Source organism: Perna viridis, chromosome 14 (assembly GCF_037379345.1).
Source record: "Perna viridis isolate PV_CMFRI_1.1 ecotype Kerala chromosome 14, ASM3737934v1, whole genome shotgun sequence".
Lineage (NCBI taxonomy): Eukaryota > Metazoa > Mollusca > Bivalvia > Mytilida > Mytilidae > Perna > Perna viridis.
In genome coordinates this window covers 19,310,096-19,324,186 of record NC_142458.1, presented here as the reverse complement: position 1 = coordinate 19,324,186, position 14,091 = coordinate 19,310,096, and the positions used below count along the sequence as shown (strand labels likewise).

Sequence of the window (14,091 nt, the reverse complement as noted above, 5' to 3'; positions counted from 1 at the left end):
ATCTTTTTATTGTTTTCTACATAGTAAAGAATAATATATAAGGTATTGATAAATGTGTTAAGTTTTACAGTTTACGAGCATCAATCAATTTACAACCATGTAGTATAAAATTAATAATTAGTTTCGTTTCTTCAAAATAAAAATTCGAAACAGCAATGGAGGAAAATTTGAAGCGGCCTGTCTAACGGTTAAAAAGGGTAATTCTTCAAGATCATTCTAATAAAAGCTCAGTTTGAATTACATGACAGCTCCCCAGATATCGTTTACCCCTAGAAAGCAGCCAAGCAAGATTGTTTTGTGGACGCATTTCATCCTTGAAGCTCGATTCTAAACTGTAAACAACATCTAAAATCCTGTTTGTTATTGGTTTTTTTCATGTTTTAAAGAATGAATCACTTCGAAAGGGATTTTATGTCATAGTTTTTTATTTAAATTAAAATGGTTTTCACTGTGCATGTTATGGGCTCATTCCTGACATTTTGGGGGACAGAAGCGATTCTCGCAAGCATGCTCAACAAAAAGTCAAAAATTTATTTCTTAAGGCTCAACAAAAATTGTTGTATGATAGATCAAGGAAAATACTATCAGCAATTTGTTAGACATTTTGTCTTAATTTTAGGCATAAACTTGTTTCACATGAGAGGACGAAATCTGTTGGTGAGAATTACTTGCCGGTGAGACATATACTCCTTGACCAGTATACATGTATACTGTCCTTACAATGATCTATGCAAAAATTTGCTGAATCCGTGATCAGTGAAAGATCTGATCACTGTTTTGTTTTCTAAAATGACAGACGATCAGTAGATGTAAATTTGAAGGAATCAGCCATTGTAAATTTACTTTGAGCTTAAAATTGTAAATCAATATTTTGTATTTCATAAGTAAATATAATGGACAAGTTAATAAATATCAGAATTTATGTAATTCAGGATATGTGTGTAAAAACAGAAATCCAAACGAACCGATCTGTAAAATATATATCAATCACTGGTTTAAATGAGTGATTTGACACATGGATGATAGGAAACTGATCAGTGACTGATAAATAGTTGCAATTATTGTAGCATGGATCAGTGCAGGTACTGTCTCTCAAACTTCTAAATTATGATACATGTAGGTAAGACAGAGCATTTTCGTGTTTGGGGGGTGGGGGGCTGGGATTTTATATTGAGTAAGTAAAAAAATTTTGCGATGTATTTTTTACAGCAGCAGCTAGGGTTGAATAAAAAAAATTATTTGAAAATCAATCACTTCCTAACTACATACATCATTTCTGAAATGCATCACTTATGAGCCGTTCATGTTTCAGAGCATCAATTGTACATGTGTATGCAGAATGTCTCTAATGCACTGTGTCTATTGTTGTTTATGTTCACTGTGTTTGGAAAATCAACTTTTGTCATTGTAAAAGTAGCAAAAAATCTTATTCCTACATTTATAAGCATTTCAATCCTTGTTTCAGTTTTAATATTCTTTCCTTGTGGTTACCCATTTCCAATTTGCAAAAATGATTTGGTAGTAAAGATCCAACTGCTGATTGACTGACTGGTAAAAATTACTTTGTAATGTTTGATTTTTTTCTGTTTTTTAAAAAGAAGTCTTGTACTAATTTAATAGTAACAAGTCCTTGGAAGCAGAATTGATCCCCTTTTTCTTACTGACTGTTTCATTTCATTTTCTTTGTTAATATACATCCAATAGCACTAGCTCCACGTGGTCCAGGATTGGATAGATGTGAATTGTCTGTGAGAACTACACATGTAGAGACAGTCATTTGTCCCAAAACATTTTTTCATTATATCTGTTTTTCTGAGCATCCTAAAATTTGCTAATATTTAGGAGTGATCTTGAGGCTGATAGCCTGTAGATACATGTACAAAATAATTTAAGATAAATAAGATATCTTGTTATTATATCTTGAAGTACACATTTAGCACAGTGGCCATCATGCATTCTATTCAAAATTAATTTAGAAACCACAGCACTAAATAGTATAGCAGAGCCAAACAATGTACATCTACATGCACATATGTATTTGCCATGGGAGAACACTTGGGCTTGAACTAGAATATAAATGTTTTACTCCTAGTCCTTTTGGAGAACACATGGGTTTGAACTGGAACATAAAGGTTTTACTTCCACATTTGTCCCTGTCCTTATGGAGATCTACATTGGAGAACACATTGGCTTGAAAGTTACTCTGGAATATGCAGGTTTAACTCTCAGTCCTTACAAAGATCTGCATGGGAGAACACTTTGGCTTGAACTGGAACCTGATGGTTTACTCCCAGTTCTCATGGAGAACAGTTGGGCTTGAAATGAAATCTGAAGATTTTACTCCCAGTCCTTATCAATATCATTTTATGGAGATACTTTTTTGTTTACATGTGATGACTCATTTACATGTACATGTACCAGTAGATATAATATGAATTTTCATAGACATGTAGGTATTTGCCATGAGCAGTTACATGGACATTTATATACATGTACTGTTTGAGTCATCCTAGTACATTTTTATATACAATTTATATGTCTCCAAATTTTGCATTCGTTTACTTTTTCAGAACAAGACATTTGAAATTATGCATAAAGCATTGGACAGAGTTAATTATAGAACATTAGTTCTAAATAAACCCAAAGAACCTGAAAGCAATGTTTTGATGCCAGAGACTTTACTACAGATCTGTGGTCATGTGATCAACAAAACTGATACATTAGCCAATCAGGCGATTCAATGTATACCAACCCATCTAGCAGCAGATCTATTGAGGGCAGCTATCATTAAAGGTCAACCAAATGCCATCAGCACTATTATATCAAATTGGCCATGTACTGAGTTATGGTAAATTATAAAGTTATATTTTAGATCAATAGACCCTGTAACAATAGCAGTGAGGTGATAAATGTAAGGGAGGGCTGGGGTGGGTATGTACGTGTAGTCTTTCCAAAAAATCTGCAGTATATTAATATTGGTTTAGTTGTTCACTAAACATGCTTAAGTTAAACAGTGGTCAGTTGTACGTAAATGTATGCACCCAATTCCTACGTGAAAATAATACCTTTTCAGTTAGTGTCGAAAGGATGTCAGTCAAACTATTTGATGTACAAAAATGTTGTTTTTCAAATTTTTGATAGATTTGTGATTGAATGAAAGTCTTAGTTAGATTTAATTGAACTTTTGAACTGAGTACATATATGACTACATGTACATTGCTGTTAACACATTAATTTTCATGGTTACTAATTTTCATTGATTCTTACAAAATACAATTGGAGGTACATTTGTAATCGGCAATCAATTTTCTTGGTTTTAAAAAGCATGAAAGGTAAATAGCTTTTCCAGTGTAAAGTTAATTTTTCATACTTATTTGACCATTGCAAAAAGTACCAAAAATAAGTACGCCGCAAGTTTATTGTATATCCTTACTCTCCATCCATGTACTAAGTCAGACTGTATTTTTAATGGTTGTTTGACAATCTCGCCTGGAGTTCAGTGTAACCTGTTGTAAGTATCAGACCTTCCAAGGGAGGGCAAAATCATTGTCACATGAGACAGACTCATTTAAGATAGAGTACACTACACTTATACCATAACTCTGAAGACAAGTTTTATCTGAGTACAGATGGTCATTTGGACTTGTTCAATATAGAATAATAGTTACAATGTACATGTACTTATGATTTTGAGATACTGATGATATCATGTGGAATATCTCGAAAAGGGTATCAGTGCAAGTGGAGGTACACATGTATTCCACATGATATTGTCAGTATCTCAAAATCGTAAGTACATATTTACCTGTTTATAGGTAATTTTAGTCATTTTAATTTGATGGAGATCAAAGGAGAAAGTCCAGATTATTGATAAAAAAACAGTATTATTTAAGAGAACATAGTTTGCATCATAATACTAATTTGTTTGAAGTACATGCTATTTTAATTGTTCTTAGTTTTAAAGAGATCCTGGCTCCCAAGTATCAGGACATATTTGAGGAAGAACTTGGTCATGACTTGGTTGTATTTAGAGGGGTCATTAACAGAACAAAGCATTGTCGAATAAAGAGCATAGACTTCAGGGGACTCAAACTTAGTAAGAAATTTAAACTTAGTGTTCTTTACAGATGGTTTTGGGTAGCCGAACAGGCTGACCTTTTTTGTCAATTTTTACTTTAAGATGTTACTGCTTATAGATTAGGCACTAACCTGCTAAAATGCCACTTTTGGCCTGGATTACACCACCTTTTTAAATGCTGCAGAGATTACTGAAAAAAGTTTCCCCCAGAAATATGTGATGATTTATTTATTTTATGGTCGTTCACTCTGCCTCAGCAAAATCTTAGTTTTGAGGCACTATTTTGACCTTTAATAGGTCAATTTACTTTCCATCAACTGAGATAATTACCTTACACCATAGTCTGATGTAGTAAAAGTGTTATAAGGGGTGCCAACACAACAAAAATGTTTGATTAAATAAAAATTATTTTTCTACTTTTTATACCCCACTCGTTAGAGTAGGGCTATATTGCAATTACATTGTCTGTCTATCTGGCCATCTGTATACTTTTCTGTAACATATTTCTCAGCTTATATTGGAGGGAAAGAGTAATCAAGGGAACCAAAGTTATAGCGGTAATCAAAAGAATGTAATCCAGGGACAAAGACCAGACACACACAACAAAGAACATAGAGTAACCGAAATAATACATACAAAGTAACAGAAGTAAATGAGCAACTCAGACTCCATTAAAAACTGGGAACATGGACCAGGTGCACCAGCAGGGTTAGCATCCTCTGCTTGTCTAGAAACACCCACCAAGTTGCTCATAAAAGTCAAACCCAGGGTAGATAGTAGAGGAAAGGAAAACTATGATACATTGAACAAATCAGGGAATGCTTCTTGAAGATATTTTGTAAACTGGTTTTGCATGGTGTCTCCCTTTTTGAGGTTCTTAGCTTATTTTTCTCTGTTTACTGTACAACCTAGTAATTTATAGGTTACAAATAAAGGAAATTTTTTAAGCAAGATTTCTCAGCTTCCAATGAGGGGACTGTTAGATATTTAGTATTTTGCTTTAGCATGATGACTTGTACTATTTCTCCCCTTTCCAGGTTTGACAGATATGATTGAGTGGACGTATTCTTTGCATGATGTACATATAACATGCAACATCTTTTTAACATATGATAAATTGAAAAATTAAACATCTGCAAAAAATATAGTGAAGCATGAAAAATGTGACATCAAATCCAAGTACATGGCCTAAATATGAAAACAGGAAACAGCGACAATCTTCATACACAATGTGGTGAACACAATAAAATGAATTAAAGATAAGGAAAACAAAATGTCACCAAAACAAAAAACAAAGCACTAGCAACATGAACTCCCCCTTGATGGATAATAATTATGCTGGTATATGATTTATACGTTATTTTTGGAATGATTGGGCCAAGAAAAAAACATGTCTGTTAAAGGTTACTCTTACCTGCCCTATTTTTTCTGCCTTTCCTAGCACATTTTATTAGTATTTTTATATGAAATGTCACTTTCATTTTCTAGTTGAGCACTATTAATGTCAAGAAATCCTCCAATAAGTGTCAATAAAAAAGAATTAAAAAAAATAAAATGATTTTACTTACCTACCCTATTTTTTCATCCAATGTATATAAACCTGAGACATTTTTTTGTTGGTCCTATGTTTGTTCTAGGCGTGATTATGATTACCTGTTATTTAATTATTTGATAATTGGTAATTCTAGATGGTACATTTTGTAAACTGATTGTTCAAATGTGGCCAGTATTATCCCTTAGGAAATCTCAACACAAACCAAAAAATTTAGTAAAGACCATTATCAAAAATGCAGGTAAGTGTTTTTTTTTATATTAGTCAAATGTACATGTATTATGGATTTTCTGGTAATCCCTCCAACAAGCTTTTATTGGAATAGTTTTACAAATTATAATTTAGTATAGCATGTATAACTGTATCAAATTCAGAACAAGTTTTGTCTACTTTAAATAAAAAAATATAGCAGGGTCAACTCATTATACCCCCGGCAAACTAAGTGTGGGGGTATATATGTTTCACCCTGTCTGCCTGTCCAAACAATTTTCTAAACAGCTTGCAGCATTGTTTTGAAACTTTGTGGCATATAATATAACCACATGGAGACGTGCATGTACACTGTCAGGAATTTATGTTTTGTGGAAAAATTAACTATAGAATGAAAGTTGTTTCTTACATACACAATTTTAGTACCTACATGTATCCTGTTTATGTTACATTTTGTACTACATGTACTAATGTAAAGGCCTTTTCAGTCTGATGAACTTTTCTTGTGTTGTCTCTTCATTTGAGAAATAGAATAACTATATACATGTACATGTATTTAGATTCTCCTTCAGGTATATAAACTGTTTTTGATTAATTTGGATTTTCAACTTGCAAGCTTTAGTGGGCATGCTAAAACTGTATTCTTAGTATCAAGAGTAAAAAAATAATTGAATATGTTGAATTCATGAAGTTTTGGCTGGAAATGCATTAGTTTTTTTTCCATAGAAATTGTAGAAAATTTGAAAAATAAATTAAATTGCAGGAGATTTAAATTCTACCCAATGGTTTATAAGTTGTGTGAATATTAAATAATTCTTTGAGGATGGAAGATACATTTATGTAGTAGAAATGTATGTAAGGGGTGGCACATAAAGAAAAAAAAGCAGAGATTTTATTGAATTATCCAAGAACTTATACCTCATAACCTAAGAAATAACGATCAAAGTGTTAAGTTTGCCTTTTTAAGATATTGTTAGGTCAAATTTAGTTGAAATGCACAATGGAAACTTGGTAGGGTTTAAACAGTCAAACAATGTCTATGTCACAGATCACAGATTCTGCAGGATAGATTTGAATAGCTTTTCGATTGTTATCTTGATATTTTGAATATATCTGAGACCAAGTTAAGAAAATAATGATTGGCACCCATTGCCTGATTCTTATGCAGAATGTGCTGAATTATTATATAGATACCAGTGATTTACAACTGTACTCAGTGTAAAAAATTTCGACTATTCACAGTGAAATATAATTGGTAATTTCACACTGAGACTTTCTCCCACCAAAACGTCACAACATGAATATCAATCTTCCGTTCACAAAATTTAAAATTCCTATTGAAAAAAGTAAACGAAAAACTATTGCAGAAATTTAATCACAGCCTGGTGGTTCATAAATCACATACATTTTTAATCACTGGCTATAAAGAGTGGGAGCAAAATTGATGTACAATTATTACATATCTGTTTTTTTTAATTAATATCCTCTGTTGTAGGTGTACAGAAAAGTCGACTGACTGATGAAATCATACCAAAGATGTTAAAGGAATTACTTGGTCACGAAATGGTTAAAAACTCTACTTTTTCAATACACATTCCTAGAGGTGAAACCTGTATAATATATAGTCTATAAAAAATTTGTTTCTCTCATTTCCTGCAAATTTAATCTTCCCTTGACCCATTGTGTAAATACTGACACTGTTCCTTACAGATTGTTGGGGTGAATGCTGCTGTAATAGTTAGTTATGCTTTATGACATTGTGCACACAGGTTGGGAGAATTCGAACTTCAGTTGTTAATTTCATTACTTAAAAAAAATAGAGAAAGGTAGAAAGTCTTACATTATAAACTGTGGATTATAAACGATCTTGATAGTTAATGACACTGTTGTAAAGCACTCACTATATGTTGAGCTGAAAGTATTGTAATTTAAATATCTAAATGGAAGAAATCGGTTGATCCATTTGTTACAATTTAAGAAGCTATATTGCACCTTGATTACACAAAGGTCAAATTTTTTTCAGAAGTTGTCTTAATATGTCACTAAAATCTTTTGTATAGCTGTTATTGTCATTGGTGTTGTAGACAGATTTCAATAAGTTATGTATTTTAGGAATGTTTCTAATTTCTGATAAGCTTATTCAAAATAACATTAGTTCACAGTTCACAAAATTAAATAATTCATTTGAAAAATAACAATGCATTGCATGTATTTAGAAAATCTTTATATAGTAAATAGGATAGTTGATTGATTATCGTGAAATAACCAAACTATAACTAGTCCTTGTGTAATGCAATGAAAAAATGCCCCCAAAAAAATCACAATGGTAACGCTATGTTCTGTTTTAGGTGAGAAAATGTTGGTGAAGATTGACAGTCTCCATTTTTCAACAAATCGTACATTCTTCATGGACTATCTGATTTGTAATGGACTGAGATCAATCACACCAATCAACATCTGTGTATCAAATATATGTATCAAGTAAGTATCCACAGATTCTACCACACTATCTCCTTGATCATAACATTTTTTCTCCCTTTTATAGTTTTTTGAACCAGGCAGGTCCTACAGTGATACAAAAAAATGCAGATCATTTCATTGCTAAAATATATTCTGTGTATCTTAGAAATAATTTCAATATATTAATAGCACAGATCAAAATGCTGAAGTAAGATTTATAAATCAATTGAAAATTGATTAAAAAAAACATTTTTCTTGCCATTTTCATTTGCTATGTGTTAATAACCACTAATTAGTTATCTTTCTTCACCATGATTATCTGACCACTGATAAATGTGAAAGAGTGTTTCCAGATTGAATATGCAATCTAATAGTAAAATGCAAAAAAATTACCTCTGAAAGGAGGTATTAAAAAAATTTTATTGGAAGGTATTATACATACACTACACTTTTTAAAATAAATTTTAGCATTAAAAAGTTCTGCAAGTAATTATAGTTGTATTACTACCTACCTAAGTCTAAAATTGTCTTGTACAAAACTACTCACTTGTTCTTATTTAGGTCTGATCTCTCTATTGGGGATGATGTTACTGACTGTCTTGCTCCATTTATTGTACTCAGAGGCCTGGACCATAAGGTAACATAGATACTACATTTATTGCAGGGAACGGTAACTTTTATTTGTATTAATTTATTAATCATTGAGCAACTAAACTAATGTCTCTAAAATTTTCGATTTTCTACTCAAACAAAATTTAAGTTTTTGTAGTCTGACATATATTGTTGATGGGATCAGGACAAAAGCCCCCCCCCTCACCCGGATAAAAGCCCCCATGTCCTAGACCCATTGTTGATATAATTCACTTGTTGTCCCCTGCAATGTAATATGCAAAAAATGACCTCTCAAGGGAGGTGGCCTCTGACCTCAGAAAGGAGGTATTCAAAAATTTTTATTTGAAGGTAATATATATGCACTGCATGAAAAATATTTTTTTCTAACTTAAAGGTTTATGTTTTATGTGTTCTTTCAGCTTCACAAACATACATGTACATGTAATTGACTGTGTCAGAAATATTGGCTAATTATGGTCTGACATTTTCATACCAACTAAAATAGTGAATTTTTAGTATGAGACAAATAGTATTGGCAATCCAGCAGATTTGACTGTGAATATAAATGAAAGTGAGATTATTCCTTGATCTGAAGGACTTTTGGGGTTTCCCGATTCAAAACATGGACCTTGTCACTGGTCGACCAAGGGAATCATCTTCTTATCTGCAACTCCTGTAGAATTGCTGAATGGAATTTAATGAGACTTTCTCACATTCTCATCGCACGATGCCGTTTTGACCTCCTATTTTGTTTTTCCATCTAAATGATTTTTTGGGTTTCTTATATGGTTTCTAGGAGGTTAGCAGGGGTACTAACAATAAATGAGTACATACAAAAACTAACAGTATTTCTAGTTTCACCCTAACTGAATGGTAATGTAGCATTTTTCAATTATATTGGTGACTTCATTCGTATTCCATCAGGAAAAAAAGCTGTAGTTTGGTATTGCTAAAATCAACACTTTAATTTATCATATTAATAGAAAGCATTCATCCAGACAAATGTAAATTTGTATAAAAATAGACATGTTATTATGGAGCAAACACAAGGCAAAATTCATCATGTTAGTTGTAGCAACAAGTATACGGTTGGAAAATAAAAATGAGATAAAGAAAGTATATAAAAGTACATGTCTGTAGTTAGTACATATACATGTATAACATGATGTGTGTTATATGATATAAATTTCTGTGATAATTTGTAATAGGGTATGTAAGTCTCGTTCTAGTTTCATTTTCTTTACCGGAATTTTGGCGTAAAACATATTGAAAACCGAAGACTGATCTGTATTTTAATGTATACTTCCGGGTACTTGAAACGCTGTATAACAATGCAAAATCTTCTATTTTATATTTTTTTTAATACCTTTATCATGTAAAAATAGATATTGGTCATTTCTTATTGGTATTTTTTACACAAAAAGATGTTTTGCCTTTAACACTGAACTCAACACTCTCTAAATGACAAATCTCCATGCTTTTGAATGGTAGACGAGGACCCATTCTCATAAAAATGAGGGGGTCACATGACGAGACTTACATACCCTATTCTAAAGAAAAGAAATATTGTAGGTCATTGAAGGATTAGAACTGAAACAATTGGAAGAAGGGATATTCTTCTTGGTAGCATCTGATCTTCAGAAATTCACAAACATTCATGCTTTAGATCTTCAGGACTGTAATATTTATCTTCAAGAGGGTCGAACTCGAAGCCGGACAGGTCTCCGTCATAAGATGATTGAAACGTTAAACTGTTTTCCTAATCTAACTCGGCTAGATTTGAGTTTTAATTACTTGTTGGGTTGCCTTGGTGAAATATTGACATCTTTGAAACAGCCCTTAGATTTTCTCAGTGTCAGAGGTTGTGACCTTAATGAAAATGACCTTACTAGTCTAACAAAATCCCATCATGCATCTCACCTAGAGGAAGTGAACTTAAGTAAAGTGTGCCAGTTTTCTATTTATGATAATGACAGAATATCACCAGTATTTCTTTTAAAGACTACAAAATATTTTACTAATGTGAAAATTCTTAGTTTAGCTCAAAATCATTTGCCAGATGCCTCCATGTCAGAATTCTGTGACATTCTCCGCCATCATTTAAAATACCTCAAATTACTGGACATTACAGGAAATATTCTTACAGAGGAAAATTTAGTGGATGTCACAAAGGCCATTGGTCACATTGCTACAATGCAAAAATTCCGTCTAACGTCCACCACAAATTTACTTGAGGAGGCTGTGGGACCACTCAATGGTGGTAACAATCCAGAAGAAATGGAGAAAAAATTACTTGGTGTGCTGGCATCTTTAGGCCGTACAGACATAGTTGTGGATCTTCTAAGCCTGTCTTATGCAATATTCGTTGATCTAGTTGACATCATGGACCCAGAATAATCTTTAAAAATTCTACAGGGAGCAACTATTTCATGGTTTGGGGTCCAGCAACAAAATTTGATCCTCTATGTCTTTTTTTTTACAATGTAAGAATTGTGTTATGGCAATGTTTTTTTTTTGTTTTTTTTTTTCATATTTCATCCTAGATACCTTATAGAAATCAAATGGTCGTTCCCTAAGTCTATAACAGTAAAAAATTCATAGATAATTTCACAGAAATTATGTATGAAATGTGAAATCTTGTTTTTCCTTGTTTTTCCTTGTGAACCTTTTTCTTAAGAGAATTTTGGTTGTCATTCAGTCTTAAAATCTTGCCTATGGTGGTACAGCTCTTTCTTTGATTCTTTCTCTTTGATGGATGACAGTATCATTGGCAATCACACCAAATCTTGTATTTTTATATTGTGTTAAGTAGTAGTAATGCAAATTCTGTAATAAGTGTTACACCCCAATACACATTTTTATTTTTGTTATTAAGTTGCTTTATTGGTCTATATGATGAAATGTATAATTATTCATTCCAATCTGTTCTAGGGAGATGATCCACATTGAAAATCCAACAGTTGCTATTGTGTTTTAGTGTCACTTACAGTGTCATCTCCCTTAATTTTGAATATACAGTGCATTGTATGCAATTTTTATCTCCTAAGAACAATGGTTATATGAAAAGCAACATGTTAACTTCTGTTTACTATAATATTTGAAACAAAATATCTAAAATAAAAAATATGTAGGCTTTCCAACCATGAATCACATTTTGCACGATTCTTATCTGGAGTCTACTAAAAAATAATACATGATGATGTAAGAATCGCACAAACAAGGAAAACAGATGATGTTAAGAACCTAAAATCTTATCAAAAAGTAATATCTTTGATAAAATATCAATTAGAATTGTATTGAATTCTATTGAAATATATTTACTGTCATTTGTATTTACAGAGGTTCAATGTAGGTAGGTCTGGGACCTCCATTGGACACTGTTTCACTGCTGATTACAGTTCATACTTCAGAAATTAGTAGTCAAGATTGACATTCAGATTTTACATTTTCGAAAAAAAAAAATTCTTAATAATATTCGAAACACAAATGTATGATTACAGTTTTACTTTACATCTTCGAAAGTTTGTTCCTTACAATTTTCACTAGAATAAAAAACCTCCAGTGCTATTAGTACTTATTTAACCTACATACATCTGATGTATTTTTTTATCATCAGAGGCATCTGTATGAAAAAAAGATTATGGTAATTTCTGTTTTCTGCTTTCTAATCTGTCATTATTTTTTTGACAATATTTTCTCAATATTCTGTACCTGCCTTATTTTTGTTTTAAAATTTTACTCTTATTTTTATAAAATTCTACTGCTAGAAAACAGAAAATAACATATTCTGTTCTATTTTGTCTAGGAATTCTTTTGAAATGAAAACAGAAAGTATATAGTTGTATAATTTTATTGGCTGTTATTGTTTTCATAGATATTTGTTATCTGGATTTCACCATAAGGTGCCATAGCATGAAAGGCTGTTTGTAATTCAGTTTATTGAAGAATTAAGGGGGGAAGCCACTTTGATTCTGGTCAAATCCTATCTTGTGTTCATCCAAATTAAGAGTAGTATCAGGTTTGAACTATGTTTTCTTACTTAACCAGACTGTCCAGGATTTGACCTCTGCTGTCTTATCATGCTACACATAGCAAAGGATTTTGTTAGCAAATGGCTCACAATTAATTGTGTAATTGTCCGTTCTGTTTTCTATATTGCAATATATGACCAAAGATCCCATTCATATACCAACAAAGCCTCCATGATAAAACATGCCTTTGTTGCTTGGTTTGGTGGATCAGCTGTTTGATCAAATAGTTGCTTCCTGAAGGAACAAATAAACTTCTATATCACCCTGTCTGTGTTCCTTCTATCACCCTGTCTGTGTTCCAAAAAAGAATACTGCACATGTACACTGCCCTGAAATGTAATTCAGCCTCAGAGTACAAAGGGTTTGTCCTTTAATTAAGAACTGTGCTTAAATAATGTCTTCTAAATAAAATATTGATTAACATTGGTAAATTTTCTAGTTTTTCCTTCGAGCCTGTATATGCCACATTACTTTTACAAGAGCTATGGCCCTTTTCACAAAAATTTGTAAGAGTAAAATTAGTCGTAAGTTATGACGTCACAATACATTTATTTACTGTCACGTCATAACTTACAACTAATTTTACTCTTACGATTTCTGGTGAAAAGGACCACTGAAGTCTAATGAAGTTCTTTGGTTTAGTTGCATAGTAACTTATATCAAATTAGCTTTATATCCCAAACAATTGAGAATTTCCATGTCCATTCATTGGTCAGTATATTAGTGTTAACCTCTGACTCTGGCCAAATACAATTAATTAGTAGATTCTCTTTACCTCCCGCCACTTAAAAAAATGACAAAAAATGTTTGAAAAATTTGGAGCGGGATTTTCAAAATCAATATTTTTTTCACATAGGTTTCAAATTTTGAGGATACGATAACAAACAAATCTTTCATTTCTTGGTGACCTAAAATGACATTTCTGTTCTGAAACTGAAGTGGCTATGGATTTAGAACAAACCAATACTTCAAATAGCTAAGATAAAGCTTGCAAATACATGGTAAAAAATTAAATCCTCAAAACCTCCTCATAGTTTGTTTTTTTGTGAAGGTTGGATGAGAATCCACCATTCAAGTTTACTTGGCCTTACCCATCATTTTAGACTCTCTTTTGCATACATTTTTTTCTTAGTTTTTAGCTGATGTAT

The 14,091-nt window shown here is 32.1% G+C and overlaps 1 protein-coding gene across 1 annotated transcript; it reads left to right on the top strand.

Moving 5' to 3' along the window:
- The first annotated feature begins 125 nt into the window (after positions 1-125).
- On the top strand, positions 126-13,220 carry LOC148598526 (leucine-rich repeat-containing protein 14B-like). The gene is made up of 8 exons (XM_088561044.1): positions 126-197; positions 2,571-2,848; positions 3,957-4,096; positions 5,767-5,871; positions 7,336-7,443; positions 8,189-8,321; positions 8,862-8,937; positions 10,485-13,220. The coding sequence occupies exons 2-8, from the start codon at positions 2,589-2,591 to the stop codon at positions 11,307-11,309; spliced, it is 1,647 nt and encodes a 548-aa protein (XP_088417170.1). The 5' UTR covers positions 126-197; positions 2,571-2,588; the 3' UTR covers positions 11,310-13,220.
- Positions 13,221-14,091: the final 871 nt, after the last annotated feature.

Bases quoted from the DNA above. Each gene is read 5' to 3' on its own strand.
- LOC148598526 (XM_088561044.1), top strand. From the start codon at position 2,589: ATGCATAAAGCATTGGACAGAGTTAATTATAGAACATTAGTTCTAAAT. The intron at 4,097-5,766 runs GTAAGAAATTTA...TGGTAATTCTAG, and splicing joins CTTCAGGGGACTCAAACTTA to ATGGTACATTTTGTAAACTG. The intron at 8,322-8,861 runs GTAAGTATCCAC...GTTCTTATTTAG, and splicing joins GTATCAAATATATGTATCAA to GTCTGATCTCTCTATTGGGG.